This window comes from Argiope bruennichi, chromosome X1 (genome assembly GCF_947563725.1).
Source record: "Argiope bruennichi chromosome X1, qqArgBrue1.1, whole genome shotgun sequence".
NCBI lineage: Eukaryota > Metazoa > Arthropoda > Arachnida > Araneae > Araneidae > Argiope > Argiope bruennichi.
In genome coordinates, this window is record NC_079162.1 from 16,788,460 (window position 1) to 16,805,765 (window position 17,306).

The following is a 17,306-nucleotide window of genomic DNA, read 5'->3' on the forward strand; positions in this document are numbered from 1 at the left end:
TCGCATTGTATTAAATAAATATTAGGAGTGTTGTCATTGTAGATAAATTTTTATGAATTTTTTACACATCTTAGGCGTTAGTTTTCATTTTTCAGTCTAGACTGAAGATGTTAGTGTGAAGGAAGAGCAGTGCGCCAACTTGTTTATTTTGGCTGCCGCTGAAGAAGTAAACTTCACGTTACAGTCAACAGTTGATTGTTTATTCCTCTGAATATTGTACTGCAATGATCATAAGTCTGTTTACGTTCTATTTTATGTAACTTATAGATATCTACTGGATTTAGAAAATAAAGTAAATAAATAATGCGAACTGAAAGATTTTCGATTCTAAGGATAAGAATATGAACCAAAATGTTTTTGTCTACCTTTAGAAATATAAGGCGTATCGTCATTGTTCCTGCTTGTAATCTCATGAAAGTTCATGTTTCAGAACTTTCAGTTTAAACAGATCAGAATAGCACACTGTAATAACATCTTTGATATCATCGTTGAGCTTCTTTAAATCAATTAAGTATTTATGGATTACTTGAATGGGATTTCTTTTAATTTTCTTTATATGTTATTTTGAGAGTCGCGGTTTGGTCTTGGTTTTGGGGTAGACGATTCCACCAAAGAACCGCTATGTAAGTATGTCTGGTGCACATTTAATCTGATATTGAGTCTTTCCTCTGATATATAGTGTTGTATGGAAGTTAGGGTTGTGGTATGCTTCCAAACAGCATTGTAAAATTTGATCTATTTGAGATAAAATTTTACAATGGAGCTGGAAATAATTTCAAATTTGACGACAGAGTCTTTTAATGACTCACATTTCTAATATAAATATATGAAGTATGGTTTATTTGAAATCGAATAATTAATAGAAAATCGTCAGCTAAAATAACTTTGTCCTCATTACATTATTTCGCGAAACATATGCATACTTACTCTAAATCTCTGATTGAATGGTGACATTCAAATAAAAAATTCGCTCACTTCTGAATTGTTTGATAATAAGGAATTAGCCTTGAAATTTTACTGCATAATGAATTAAATATTTAAATCCATGTACAATATTAGTAAAGAAAAAATCAAGGTTTTGGAGCTAGAGAATCCCGGCCTTAAGTAGACAGTTTATTACATTGACTATTAATGGACCGTTAAATAGAGAGTTTATTATACTTACCATCAATAGACCGTTAAATAGAGAGTTTATTTCATTGCACTTTTTAACTTTTTAAATTTTAAGATAGTGTTAAAAAATTTGCACGATGTTGCCTTTAGATGTTAATGCGAAAAAAAGTTAAAATCGTTAAAAACCTTTTTCTCTTCCTTTAGAAGGACATAGAAACTTAATAGCGCAGTTTATTTTTCAGATGCTAAGAAGCATGTGTGCCAAATTTCATTCGAATTCGTTAATGCGTGTGGTATTGTATAAAGTTCAAACAAACGGACATTCAATTATATATATATATGGATAATGAATTTGAAAATTAAAATATAGAAGATAATTAAATAAAAAATTATAGTTCTTAATACATCAATAGAATTCTACTTAAATACTTCAACATTTGCCTCAAAATATATGAAAACAAATGTTTCCTTTAAAAGTGTTATGAATGAAGGAAGAAGTCCCCTTCCTGTCAAGATAAAAATCTTGAAGTCCAGATTGGAAAATTAATTCGTCTCCTTGTAGTAGAAAGTATATTAAGCTGTTCTTTTATAGATCTATTAGATTTAGATGATTCCAATCCAAGATTATCCCACGCGTACCAACAATAAATATAAAATTGTAGATACAGTGCATCGGCATTTTGGGAAAGTCAAAAGTAAGGAATACAAAAAATACAAAGTTACAAAGTAAGGAATATAGAAAAATTTGGTATATCAAGCAGTTTCATTGAGAGTTATCTGAGTTAATGAAAGTCATGGTAATTATACTTGAAAAAAAAAGGCCTTTTTTTCTGTTATGTATCATTGAAATGATATTAAATTTTGGAGGATTATATCATGCTACCGCCAATTTCTAAGAATTTTTTATTAAATGTAAGCCATCTTTTCTGCATCTTAGTGTCAAATTCTTTTCCGCAGTTGCAACAAAAGCTAATGTATAACATTCATGCATAGACAGTGATTCCAATTCTGCTGAAAGCAGCAAGCATGAAAAAACTAAATTTTACGAAGATATATAAGAATGGGCGGCTAAAATTTCATTCTTTGTTTGTAAAGTTTTAAAAACTGGATAATTTGCTTTTTTGATATGATTTTCCAGTGCTTCATATCATTTTTCATGAATGCATAAAATTTTCAGTTGTTATTTAAAATCAGTCTATTTTTTTAGAAAAAGACTGTTGTTTTACTTAGCCTGTTTTAAGTGTTTCTTATCATTGGAAAGGGTAATGATGAAGGTTATACTTAGTGAATACGAATGGGATTTATTTTAGCAATTTTCAGAGATTTGAATAGACTAAATTTTTTGATATGTGGAATTGCCAGGACAATAGTAATACTTAATAATAATAGTAATGTTGAGAGATTTCTGCTGATCTTCACCATCTATCTTTGACGTTTGAGAAAATAGGGGAAACATAGCAAAAAAGTATAAATTCCTGAAGTCGGATATCTTTTATTTGTGCCATGGCATGATCTATTAAACACAAGAGAGGGCGTGGTAGAAGACCAAAAACAACTGCAATTGAAGATTGGCACAGAAAAGAAACAATTTGTCATAACACGTGTATGGCTTGAAATCGGACGCGTCACCGTCAAACCCCGAAATGAGGGTAGAAACTTTTTCAAGTGAAATTTCTTCTGTCTAGTGAGCTGCTAATCCTAAAGACAATGAAATTTCTCAAAAGATGATGCATGTGTGTACTTCCACTCCAACGGCTCATCTTTCAGCAAGATAATATCAAAGATTCCTACTCATAAATACATGTTAGATATATGAAATTTGGAAGTCATAGTCGAATTTTCGATTCAATCAGTTAATGTGCAAAAGACGTGTTTTTATTTTTGCATAATAGCTAAATGCTAATAGCTTTTTTGAATATTTTAAGTAACAGTATATTTATCTGCAATACAGGCACAATATGCATACAGCCATGAAAGGAAAAAACAAACAAAAAAAAATTATCAAGTGCCCATTCATTTGCATTTGCGAGCTTTCCATTCGAAACCAATTACCGATGTAAAAAAACTACAGAAGTATGAGAAGGCATGCAATTAGCAGACTATTGAATTACGAATATACTGTTATTTTTTTAAAAAAATATTTTTATGTTAAAGCTATAATTTTTGAGTGTTTTAAATTTATTTCAACTATCTTCACATAGTATTGGCATATTATGAGAATAAGTGACTTATTATTTAATTAGAATGTGAATGGCATTGATATTTCTACTGCTAATTACACATAATCAAATTAATATCAATGAGTAAGGGACGGTTTTTTAGTATATAAAGCGAGAGATTCAGTTCAAATAGATGGCTGTATGACTCTCAGAAAAGACATAAAAAGAAATACCTTTAAAAGAAAAGGAGTCAACATTTGAGTCACAAGTAAGGAAAATTATTACAAAGCCAGTTAGTTGGTAGCGTTTTTGAGGGACACCACATCTGGTATCTGTATTCCAAATTTCGAAAATGAAGCTGTCAGCAAATCCAGTTTGAAACACAAACTTTTATTGTTGTGATAGAAAAGATGAAGATGAGTTTTATTATTCAGTTCAATCCATATGGTAATTAGTTGATCAATATTTAACTTAGATTAGTGATTAAATTTCTTTGAGTTTCATCATTTTAATTTGCATATTTCAAAATAAATATAAAATCGTATTTGAAGAAGAAATAAGACAATGATTCCTAATAATAGAGCATCTTAAATGAATATAATTATGCTTTCTTTTTGATACTTTGACAAAAGATTCTTTTCAATATGTAAAATAAAATTTTATAACTATCTTAGTCTTTCATTTATAAATAAGGAAGAGTGCATCGCCCTTATTTGAAATCCTTATGTTAAACAAAATCTAAAATAATTCAACTGTAGTATTGACTCTAAAACTTTGTTTAAATGCGCATTGCTTGCACAGTTAGTCATTGATAATTACATCTTGATAAAGAAGTATAATAAAACATAAATAATTTGTTAAAAATCGCAGTCCAGCAGTATAATTATTTTTCTTCTAATAAGAAATTTTATTTAATAATCTATGTTTTTTTTATATTAATTGATTAAATATATTTATTTTTTGATAAGACACAAAACTCCATTTTATATTAAAATATTAATATAGCTTCATTTTGTATTAAAAGTTTTAATAGTTAATTGAAATATAGGGTGCGCCACTTTTCAAAACCTTATAACTATCGAAATTTTCATCAGAAGCTTGCAAAATTCTTTCAAGGATTATTTCATGGCGTTCGTCGATCGAGCGAAAAAAAATTGTAGGTATAATTTGAAAATTTTCCAGAGTTCGAATTCTCCGGATTAATTTAACTCGTACACATATAGAACTTCAAAGAACCGGGTGTTGAATTATGAGCATTTGAAATTCAGACGTTAAAAGAAGCGTCCCGTTTTATCGCAATTTCTTTAGGTATAATTTATAAATTCCCAGTAGTTGATTGTATGCTTATTAAGCTTCTGAGAGTGGCAGACAGTTCTGGAAAATCCTTTATCTATTAAGTAAAAAAAAAAAGGGAAAAATTCATGGAACGAAGAACATATGAATACGGTTGTAAAGAAATGGATAAAAGAACAAATAAAATAAAATATTAAATCGTTGAATAGATTAAATATAGTGCTATCTTTAAAAATGAAAAAGACATTAAAATTCTTTTTATAAACTTCGGCTGTTTAAGTTCATTTTTATTGCATGTTAAATCTTATCGAAATTGCAAATTTTAGTTGGGCTAAATATAAAACTCTGTTCTATTTATTCTCTGTTTCTGGACTGCTTCTATCTGTGCCCAGGCACGTTCTAAACATCAACAGGCCCTCTGAGTCATAGCTACTTAATTTTGATAATAGCAGGTCTATACGTGATTTTTAACTGTGCAATACAACATTAATGATTCGACATTTCTTGTTATTGACAGATTTTGCGTGCCTGTGACATGGTTTTGTTTTCCATAAGAAGTCGGTAAAGATCTAAAGACTGTAGTCATCAAAAGTTGCAGGGCTTCTTTTGTGATGCACACACACATTAGCTTTTAACCCATTTTCATCATCAGCGCACTTTCCTAGCCATTATCTCTAAAGCGCAGATATGCACCGAATTTTCTTAGCTATTATTAAAAAGCGTAGATTTGCACACTAGTTCTGCATGAGCACAAAACTCTAGTTATTATAAAAGCTACCATACTCCTGAAGCTACTATTAAGCAAACTACTCTGCCACAAAGCAAAAATATTTCCGTCATAAAAGGGAAAGTAAAAAAGATGGTATAATATTATCAACAATGAGCCAGTATCCCACTTTTTCGAATAATGAAAATGGATTAAAGTCCGCATATCAGAAATCTTACAGGCCTTTCTGTGCATGCACTATCTAAAACGACTGGATTAGGAAAAGATCGTGAGAAAAATAATTTTTTGCTGTACAAATTTAGATTTTAGGTTTTACTGAAAATATCGTAATATAATTTTCAGCTTATTAAAAAAGGAATTCACAAGCTGTGACCTAGGAACAGTTGTATGAGTTATTCTACTTTAAAGAATATGTTATAGCTTTAGCAATATATTTACAATATATATTACAATATATTATTAGCAATATATTTATATATATTACGTAAAAAGTCAAAAGCTGTAATTGCATAAATCATTTGCTTTACATTTATTCGATTATCTAAAGATTTGAAATGTTATTTCTCTTTTTGTTTACATCAGTCTTTATTTTTCTGAATAAACGGAAGATAAATATTCATTGTTTATAGATATACTTATTTTTTACATAAATATTGACAGTTTTACTTAAATAACCTGTTGTTTTGGCGATCGATGCTGCAAATATCCTTTTAACAAAATACTCAAATGGGAGAGTGAATAAATCTTTTTATGCAGTTGGGTATTCAATAAGCTATTTGTGAAATCGGTTGCAGCTTTGAACTATCATTGCTTGGCACCTGAATTGGCATCTTACACTGTTCACCGTACCTGCATGAGTTGAACCCAGATTCAACTCTAATGTTCATCCGTTTCTAGAGGCATCGGAATTTAATTTTCAATAAATTTAAGAATAAATAGGATTGTACCATTGGATGTAAATTTAAATAATTTTCTTCATTTATTTAAAAATCTATTAAAGTATTCTGTTGAAAAGCTGATTTTAAATGGCTTTACTTTCTCGTATTCGTAGTATCGAGAAAATATAGTCATCGTCAAAAAATTCGAATATCAGATTTTGACGAAATGTTGGACCTTCCTGAGTTAGAAAAACACATTTTTGGAAAATGCCCGTCCATTTGACGATCTGTCTGTGATAACTCAAAAACGCTTTGAGCTAGACGGTTGGAATTTTGTATATGGTCTTTACAGCAATTTTGAGTAAAATCTGTTCAGTGAAAGTCCGTCTGTCCGGTTGTTTGAATATGAGTTAACACGAAAAATATAAAACAAAGAGAGCTAGATAGATAAGATTCGGTATACATGTTTAACATCTATAGTGTAGACACCTTTCCAATTTTGAGCCAAAACCAACTACGGATTGACTGTCTATCAGCTCTGTCTATACTTTCAGAAGCATGTAAACGCGGTCATTGAAAATAGTGGTGACTTAAATATAATCAAATTTGGTACGGGATTTTGTGAAAACAAGTTTAGTTTTGTGTCAAATCTTTTTTTCAGTCGAGTGAGAAAAATGTGTCTAAAGGAAAAATACAATTTCCGGATACTACTATTAAATGCATGCCGAGGATTAATTGCCAAAAAACTCCCCAAAGATGATACGACAAGTTCAGGAAAAATACTAAATTCATGTCAAAAGTTAATATTTCATAAATATTGCATGTCAGAACCATCCAAGGCGTTCTCTGGCATAAGTTTATTAGAGAGTATGAAGATTTGAGGAGACATTACCGCAAGTTGAAATGAAATAATGACTTATAAGCTTTTTTTAAAGATTTCCCCCTTGTAAATGACAGTGTAAATTATCATTGCTGTAGAAGGAACTTCGCGAATAAAAGATTCTTTTCATAAAAATGCTAAATAATAATAATAATTACTAGTAATGATAATAATAATTATTAAATAATAATAATAATAATAGTAAAATATTATTATAATTAAATAATAATAGTAATAATATTTTACTAGCATTGTTATATAATATATATAAACTAGAACTTATTTCATATCAGAAAAAATTACGTTATAATTAAATCTGAGGGATGCTATTTAAGCTATAGAATAGTTTGAAATACAAGGTGCTTTTCAAATGGAACAAAATCTCTCTCTTGATTTAAACTAAGGAAACACTAGCATTTGGCTCTTATGCAATTCATAATTTATTTTTGTGGTTCCTAATGTTTATCAAATAAAAAAACATCGTTTAGTTTCAAAATTGAAACAGACTTCACCCTCATTTAATTGTTCAAAACTCTTGCTGTCACAGTGTTTGCATAAAAAATGATCTGTTATGGATATTATATTTCCACAGATTTAATTGAAATATGGAACTCTATAAAGACCACTCTTTTGGTTATCAGTACTAAAAATAAATTAATTCAAATCAAGCAGTTTAAAACTTTGCTGTATTGGTGATAGAAAGAAAAAAGTTTTATTGAAAATGATCATCACAGATAAACACATGCCTTTCCTCCACACATGCCCATGAAATAATGAAGACAAATTCTAGATTTTGTTTTCGAATACAGGTTCTTGTAATTCTGAGGAGGACAGAATGGAAGATTTCGGATTCTATATGCAAGGTTTCATTCATTAGGTTTCATTTAACCAAATTATATGGGAATAGCATAGTCGTCCTCTCGAAACCCATGAAATAATCTTTGACTTTTACTTTTTTTATTGTTGTTGTTAATGTACATATTACAGATCTTTAGGTTTAATTCTTTGGTATTTAGTATTATCTAACCATGTTAGTTTTCATAGACACTTCTTTTTTCAAAACATGATTATGGAAAACCTGTATCAAGGATTTTTATCTTTTAAATATTGAAAATTAGCAAAAAAGATATTAATAGTTTACTTATATTTGGAAACTTAATTTTAAACTTGTGAATTTCAGTTGAATGATAGTAATAACTTTAATAAATAATACTTGAGTTCATCAAAAATTATTCTCATCTTAGGTATCTTTCACCTTAACTCTAATAAAAGATGAAGCGTAAATAATTAGTTCTTAATTTTCGCGCAGTGTATTATTTTACAAATATCGGAACTCTTCATTCTGAAAATTTCTGAAAGCATAATATGTACTAATATGTTAAAACAAAATGTCATAATATTCTTTTCTTATATCTTTATAAATAATACTAATATTTCGTATAGATCAATTTAGGTCATAAAAAATTGAATAAACTGTCTACATGTACTTGTAAAATAGTTTCAAATAATCAATCATATGCATAAACAACCTGTTTCATATTTTTATTTTTAGGGAATATTTCATGCCTTACTTATTATGACTATTTTCTTCTATATCATGCGAATAGTGATATTTATGTTTTATAACTTTATTTGTGTAAATTAATTTCATGTACTCTAAGTGGCCTTAATTATGGTGGTAATGATTTTTCCGAAAAAACAATTAAAATTGAATTGCATGAAAAATTTTAAAGCCATATGTTGTTTTAATCTGGAATAGAAGTATCTCATATGGACAAACAGATTAAAATAAAATAGAAATAAAGCGCTGTCTCAATAGTCTAAAAAGAGAGTTAAAAATAGAACAGAGAGCCTAATGATCTGAATATAATCAGAATAAGAGCATTAAGTGTAACTTTATTTGCTAAAATTATTGTCTGACTTCTTCAGAATATATTGCTTTCAAAGTAGAACGTGCATATTTCTAAATATTAGCTGTTATTCTTAAAAATTAATTTTAGATTAACATATCTGAAATTCATCATTTAAAAGAATTCTTCCTCAGAAAGAATAGTTAATAATGCTCTGTACATTCTATACATCAAGTTCAACCAGAAAAATATGAATAATGATAAAATACAAATACTTAATAAACAATACACAGCACAAACACTATAAATAATATTCAATAACACATTAAACTGTAAACATTTCAATAATAATAATTATAATGTGTGTGTGTGTGTGTGTGTGTGTGTGTGTGTAATGATATTTTAAACTCTAATTTCAATTCTAATTAATTTCCAAAGTTTTGTTTTAATTTGGCCCATATCAAAATCATTCTAAAATATTCTCTTATTTCCTGATCCCATTCCACCTTTTCTATTTAATTAATTCAAGGGAAGCTTTGTAAAAATGCTTTCGTCAGCGGTTCCCACGCTTTCAGTAAAGAAACGAGAAATTGCTGATCTAAAGAAATTCTTCTAAAAGATCCCTGTGTTTCCCTTGTCTAAATCGACATGTGTGAAGAATCCCTATCAGAATCTTATAGTATATAAGCACTGTGAAAAATATTTTCCCTATCATAATATGCTATATAAGACCAGGGATAATTAATTTATCTCTCTTTCCCCTCTTCCTGCCTTTTTCGCTCTTATGCCGCGCTGCGAGCGGACACGCCTTATCCGCACCTCTTATAAATAAATATGCCTCCCGGGATGGATTAAAGTGAATTTAAAATCAAAAGTCTCTTCACTGTCTTCGAAACTGCCTTCTGCTTCAAAAAGTATGTTCGTTCACACACACACGTACCATTATGTTTATATATTATTACGAATATTTAACACAGCCAGGGATAGCCTGGCTGGATTCGCGTCCCTTGGGTTGCGAGTTCAAACCCCGCCGGCAGAAGACTCTCCGTGTGTGTGGTGGCTGGAGCGCGTATAAATATGTCGTGATCGGAAACTCTTCCATGTCGAGAGTAATACTAATGGGGGTACTGGATCAGGGGTGATCGTTCTCTGATTCAGGTCTGAATTACGATCTTTGGATGAGTGAATGAAATGCAGGAATGAAATCCGCCCGTAAAAAGGGTTATGACGAGTGTGCAGCTAAGTCGTACTCTTGTCCCTATATGGCGCTCCTTAAAAACGAGAGACGCTTCCTTGGCTTAAAATCACTGACTTCTAAAGTCAGTGGGCTTGTTTGTCTATGACAAGTGCCATTAGAAACAGCAACAACGAATATTTAGCAGTAACATTTGTTAGCAACATCATGTAGAGATTGATTGGAAGTGCTTGAGGCTGCATTTGTTTTTCTTCTTTTATTTATATATTTAATCTTAAACCTAAAAGCACCACCGTTAGAGATTTTCTTTTACCTTTAAAAATAAACGGAATTATTTTGTTAAGTAGCATTTTCGTAAATTTTATTCGCAACATTTTGGTGGACGCGCCGGGTACTGTAAACATTTTGGAATTAGAATTACTCAGAAGCCGGACTCAGATACAAGGACTGAAACCTGAATTTCCCAAAATGGATACCGATAATTTTGATTGTTTAGCCATTTTTTTTAATAAAATGAAAATAGGCTGCGGTATCTTTCCTTTCAGCTAGAGTTTTCAGTGGGAAATCAGTTAAGCGTGTGATTGTTGGAATAAGATTTTTTTTTTGTCTTAAGACGAATCCGTTCCAATTTTTGATTTCGTCATAAATATTTACATATTCACTATTAGGGCACTATTTCTTAAATAACTGGAGATATTTAAGAGTATTAAAATATCATTTAAATTATACTTTCGGCATTTATCGTCGAAATATTTTAACCAAGAACTTACATTCGCGGAATTATTAGTATTATAAGAGGTTATGTTGATAAAACTATTGATTGAAGTTCCTGACTTTCCTGTATAGTTTTTATTGTGATTTTTTTTATCTATATTAATTTCTTTACCATTTTTAATTTAATAAGCAGAAAATATTTTTAAAAGGACGAATAGGGTTAAAACCAACGTAAAACTCTCTAAAGAATACCTATAATTTCAGAGTATACTAAAAATACTAATATCAATAATTTCGAAATATTCTAAAACTTAAATTATCAAAATTTCGAAAAATACATAAAATAAAAAGCAGTTATTTAAAAAAACCGCATTATTTTAAACACTTCAGAGTAGCTACATTTTTATTTTTTTGTGTGGAAAACAAATTTTGAAAATGCTTATTGATTATTTACTTCGTTATTTTTTCACTTATTTTTTAGAAGATATTTTTGTAGCTTAGCCATATTTTAAAACTAATTGATATGTTAAGTCAGAGAACGTATAAAAATTATTACAGATCAGCAAAAGTGTGTGAGGTGAACTTAACCTGAAAATAGGCGGCGCTCGAAGTAGATACCATAAAGAGAGAATAAAATCGTCGGGAATGTTAGAGGACTCTATCAGAAACTTTTTAAAATGGTGATGGAAAAGATTTTTCCTTTTGTTTTTTAATAACATTATATTTTAATGATGCGCATAGGAATAGATAAAACATTTTTTAGAGAAGGACAATTCTTTGAAGATACGCTTCTTAATGGACTTTGGTTTCCGCCGCATTGACGTATCGTCTCGACTTTTTGAAATATATTTTCCGGTAAAGGAAGCAGACAGTGAATTCTTTAAAGGATTTCTACATGATGTCCAGGAAGATGCTCCATTTTTAGATATTTATTTTTAATCTATGACACCGAGCAGAAAGACTGAAAGCAGGAAAAAGAGAGTATAAAAGTGCATTCAGACGTTATATAATTTCAAAAAGGGATTGATTATGCGGAATTTATCTGAGATGACATTTAATTGAGGTGCTTTTTTAGCTTCGGGAGGTGGGAAACAAACCTTGCGGAATTCAGAAATCAACGTTAAAGTGATGTGTGTATTCAAATTATTCGAAATTAATTAATAATTCGAATTAAAATTGCAGATAAATAGAAATTATTGCACATCTTAAGAAAAGGAAACAAGCCATGAGATAACTCATCGGAATCTTAAATTCCCACATTTATTCTTTTCCTTCGTTATTAAGGAAAAAGTTAAGATTTCTTCCATTAATTTATGCCGAGTAAGTGAACAAGTAGAGAGCAAGAAAAAAAAGAGGTGTTTTCGAGGGGCTGTCTCAAATTAGAAAAATGGATTAGCTGGGAGTAAAATATCGTCAAATGAGAGATGAAGACAAATGACATAAAGATGAGGCACATCTTTATTTGGACTAATAGTTATGTATTGATAAAACATTTTTCTTTTCGAATAATTATAATGCAAAAAGCAGAGACATTAGTAAATTCATCATATTAGTAAACATTTTCTATGTTATAGCATTCGAACGACATTGATTTTAAACTTACTGCTACTGTATTAAATGTTGCATGAACTCTTTTCACTATTTCAGAATAAAATATTGTAAGAATGATTCTATCGCATCATCTTATACAATCCAGATAGGAATTATAAGTAAAAAACACACTCGCTTATCATAGAAATCTTTTGTATTTTCTGTTAGAATTAAAAAAAAAAAAACAACCTTTTGTTTGTAGACTTCCAGAAACAACTGGAGTTATCGTCAGGAGTTAAAAAAAGAACTTGATTTATAGGAAGTAATTGCATTTTCCTCTACTACTAGCTGTCTATAATTATTAATTGGGCGCAATTATGGAATTAGGAACCAACCGTTTGATGAATTTTGAGTTCACCATTGAAAATCGTACGTAAACATGTGTTACGAAAAAACAAACAAATTGAAATTCATTACACCACAGACTCCTAAAAATACAATGTTGAGTGTAAGAAATCATTTTTTTCCTCTCTAACGTTTTGCAAAATCGCTAGATTTGAAACTGAAAATTTTGGAATTCCTCATTGCATAATTGCGTTCAGTTGGTATGATCCTTTTCTTTATCCGAAATGTCGGGTCGTGTTAAAGAACAATCCGCTTTCAGAATGTTGTTATTGATCATTTTTCAAGTCTTTATGGGTTTGAAATGAGCAGTTGGTTGTAGTGAAAAGTATGTCTTTATTTCCGCAGGGCGTGTTGGTGCAGGAAGTGGACGAAGGGCAGCCATGCCTCAGCTGCAGAGACAAGTGCTCAGGATTCAGTCCTCATATGTGGAGGTATCCAACGAACATTCCAATTATTTGATTCATTATTACGAATACATAATTTTATATTATTCACATGTAAGAAATACTAAATTTATCATGTTGCAATTGATTCATAATTCAAATAAAAATAGTTGTGTATGCATCTAATAAAAAGAAACAAAAAGAAATGGATAGGTTATGTTTTATAAGATTAAGCGAAATATTTGAATATTAATTCAACTGGACCTTTTTTTATTGTCAAAAAATTGATTTTTCAGTTTCAGCCTCACGAAATAACATTTATAATTTGACTGATTTCTAAAATGTGTTTAGATGCCAGAACTTGAATGTAAACAGTGTGGGATGTATAGCGACAAAGACTGTTGAAATGCCAAAATTTCAGTAATTATTTAAAATATAAACAAAAGTTGTTAGCATGTTAAAAGTATTTTATTTTGCAATTAAATATACAGTTTTTGAATTTTTCTTAAAGATACAGCTTTCAAATTTTGGTGCGAATGTATAAAATGTTTAGTTTTTTATTATAATATTTCTACTTATTATTCATATATTAAGCATTTTTATTTATTTTTGGTTAGTACTATATTTTTAAGATGGTATGTACTATGAAAATTATATATATTTCAGATTTCCAAGCTATATGGTATTTAACAATTCTTATATTAATTCTTTTGAAATGAATATATGAACAATATTAGTATATTATATTAATATTGTTTGGTTTTATGCATACTTTTTCACATATTTGCAGATTTTCGCATCACAACGCAGTTAAAATTTGTTATTATAAATCAATTAATATTATTATTATTATTATGATGCTTTATAATAAAAATACTATTTTTTTCTCTGCATATACTATATTTTTTCCAGATATTTATTCCTTTTTGATGGCGAGTATATGCTAGGGCCCATAAATATTAAATAGTTTTCATTTAATTTCTTATTTAAAAAATATAATGAAAATATTTTATCTACATTATTTGACTATATATTTTTTGTTAATAATATATTTTTGTCTGTTTCCTAATTCCTGTACATATTATGCTACCATTAGGTAAGTGCTTCCATCATTTCCGGTGTAAATTTATGTTCAGTCCAAATTTAACTAAGACCCAAACTTTAATTTGAGTGTCATCTTTCACGACTGTGGAGAAGCGTTGCGATATTAAGATTTAATTTCATTTAGATTGCTGATGTTATTTTCTTCCATAAAACAAATGAACTGTGAAAATATTTGATAAGCCTGGAAATATTAATAACTCTGGTTACGTTTATTTCAAGTAGCAAAATTCTTTTCTGTTGAATGAATTTTATTTTTCATTTCAAGTATTGTAGCATGTGAATGCATCATGTGAATTTTGGTAGTTTGCATTAATGACTGGAAAATACTTTTTTTTCCCTTTTTCATTAAATATCAAATATAAATGAATATAATATTTTCTGGTTAATAAAGTCCATTTAATAACTAGAAGAGTTTTAGTATCTATCATGCGTTGAAGCAGTTGGAGATATCACTCGCCTCGAAGGTTAATTAATCTCATTTTTAAAGTCAGTGCTAATTTGGATTTGATTTTTAAATAATAATATTTTTTAACATTTTTTTGACAATTTAATTTTTATTAATATCGAAAGCAATTCGGACTATCTTAAATGTCATTTATAAAATATATACTGAAAAGTTGTTAACTGTTATTGTAATAGATGTTAGGTCAATGACCCTTACCTTCGCTACCCTGGTTAAAAACGAAGATTGTTGAAAATACAAGAATTATGGGAATATCTCTATTAGATATTGCTATTTCCGGAGATCTTTATAAATTTTTCAATGTCCTGACTGAAAATCTATATAAAAGGAGAAAGTAAAGTGAGAAATGAATTTTCTCTTCAGAGAGCTGATCAAGTAGCGATTATTCTGTCTGCACTCGGAGTACTTTGCGCTGTCGCAGTTACTTTTAATAAGGATTTGCTGTTTGCTTGTGTGTTGTTGAGTTTGTAAATACAGTTTTTTGTATTGTGTTTTGGTGCCTGTATTTCATGTTTTTTGTGGAATAAAGCATTGTTATCCGTTACCGAGGTTGTTGAACCTCATCGTACATTCCCGGAAAGTTTCCGCAACAATATTTTTGCTGGCAGAATACATCTATTTTACTTCATATTAAAAATAATTCACACAATTATTTACTTATTTGAAACACTAGATAAAAAACGAAAGCATGTTTTCAATTTTTTATATTAAAAGGAATTACATATATGTATTGTTTTGGGTCAAATTTTCTTTCCTACTAATCAATTCTTTTATGATATTTAAAAGAAACAAGAAGAGTAGAATCGTTGACTGTTTTTTTAAATAATAATTTGCTTATCAGCACATTTTGTGTTTTGAAGTGTATGAAAAGGTAGTAAGACACAATAACTATCATAAAAAAGAAAATGCCTCTTCATTCGTTAAAAATTAAAATAAATTATTTATTTACAATATTTATCCCCCCGGGGCCACCTTGTAATTGAGAATAAGAAGCTTCGAGCATGGTGGTTGGTTCTGGCCACCCTGGTGAGTACAGAAAAAGGTGGAGGTCTAGCTCCTCCCATCAATGGCGGGACGTACTTCCCAAGGAAAGGGTTCTACCGTGACCAGTGACGGTCCTTAGGACTCAAATACAGTTCCCGCCAGTGTTGCTGTTGTGGCGGTCCTGTCATTCAGATTTTTTCTTGTGCCTCGGGGGGGGGGGTCAGATCAGCTGGTTTAAAGTTAAGGTTATTTAAAATATTTCTACCACCACTTCACACGCTTTTGTTTTGATTCTCTCAAAATTTGCACAGTAAAAAGTGTTTCCTTTTTTAAGTAAAATAATTACCTTTACTTTAAATAATAATAAAAATATGAGTATCTTCAATATTTTTATTATTGAAGATACTCATGAGCAAATTTTTAAACATTTTCTCTAAAATTCCTGTATTTGGTCTAATGAAACCCAGCTTTATCTAAAATGTCTTTAAAAAAAGTCAGACTAATGTATTGGGAGAATAAATCAAATGTTGAATTAAATGTATTAACGAAATGAAATAAGAACATGATTGTAACTGTAGCTACATAGTTATATCTTTTTCTGTTTTTTCTTAGTATTAACTCATAATTCGATGCATTTTATGAAAAAAAATCTATTTATTTTGTCAAATGAATCAACATAAATAAACTTACTATTCGTTATTTAGAAATATTGTCAGTACATCTCATCAGAAATAATCATGAATTGCAAGTTCTCTCCAGGAGATTCAGGTACTTTTAGGAATGTCTATATCTAATGTAAATGAACTCAATTAGTGTCAGTGTTTCTTTTACATTATATTAAGATATATGAAAGGCGGAAAAATTTTGAAGACCATCAACTATATCATTCCACTATTAGGTATTTATTCTACTATGATTAAAATGTACTCAAAATGATGTCATAAAATAGAAAGGTTTTTAACTAACAATTTATTGCTCCCTTTCAAAGTAATCTCCGACTGCAATACCTTTTTGTCAACATTTTCCAGTCATAAAAAACCAAAAAGCTTTAAACTCATTTTTTATGAAACTCCTTCAGAATTGATTGACTGAATTGGAAAATCTGGGATTTTTAGCAGCAAAGGCTGTCATCCCCTAATGCTAGAGAGTCACAGTATCTACCTTCAGAGTTCATAGCGAATTTTCTTTATCGAATTAACGACTCAAAATGGTGACTGACTGCAAAGAAACAGTTTCAACCATAGAAATAAGAAAGAGTGATAAGATGCCATATCAGAGAGCCATATGTCACAGAGCCTGTGGAGCTTTATTTGTCAAATATTTGGTTAAACTCACGAATAATAATTGCACTGCGCATTAATGCATTAACATGGCCCAAAACTCATAAGTTTTCTCGTCAAATTTCAGACTTTTTAGACGAACTGCATCATCCAAACGGCGCAAAAAAGTTCAAATAATTATAGACTGTCTGGGCAGAAGCTTGGACTTCTTAATGTACAATACAATGATAAATCACAGATAACAATCTACATTCCCTTGATTTTTCAGCAACTTCAAATTAGTCTTTTCGGTCTTGTTTCACCTTTCAAGTACCATTCACTTGATTATTGAGTTGTTTCTGTAACAAA

The 17,306-nt window shown here is 29.6% G+C and overlaps 1 protein-coding gene across 2 annotated transcripts in view; it reads left to right on the top strand.

Moving 5' to 3' along the window:
* The window catches only part of LOC129959531 (prickle planar cell polarity protein 3-like), a 206,575-nt gene that overhangs the window by 51,211 nt on the left and 138,058 nt on the right, over positions 1-17,306 (top strand). For both annotated transcript variants that reach the window (XM_056072406.1, XM_056072408.1), the window contains exon 2: positions 13,090-13,175. In XM_056072406.1, the coding sequence (XP_055928381.1) occupies positions 13,090-13,175 (86 nt within the window). The remainder of the gene's footprint in view (positions 1-13,089; positions 13,176-17,306) is intronic.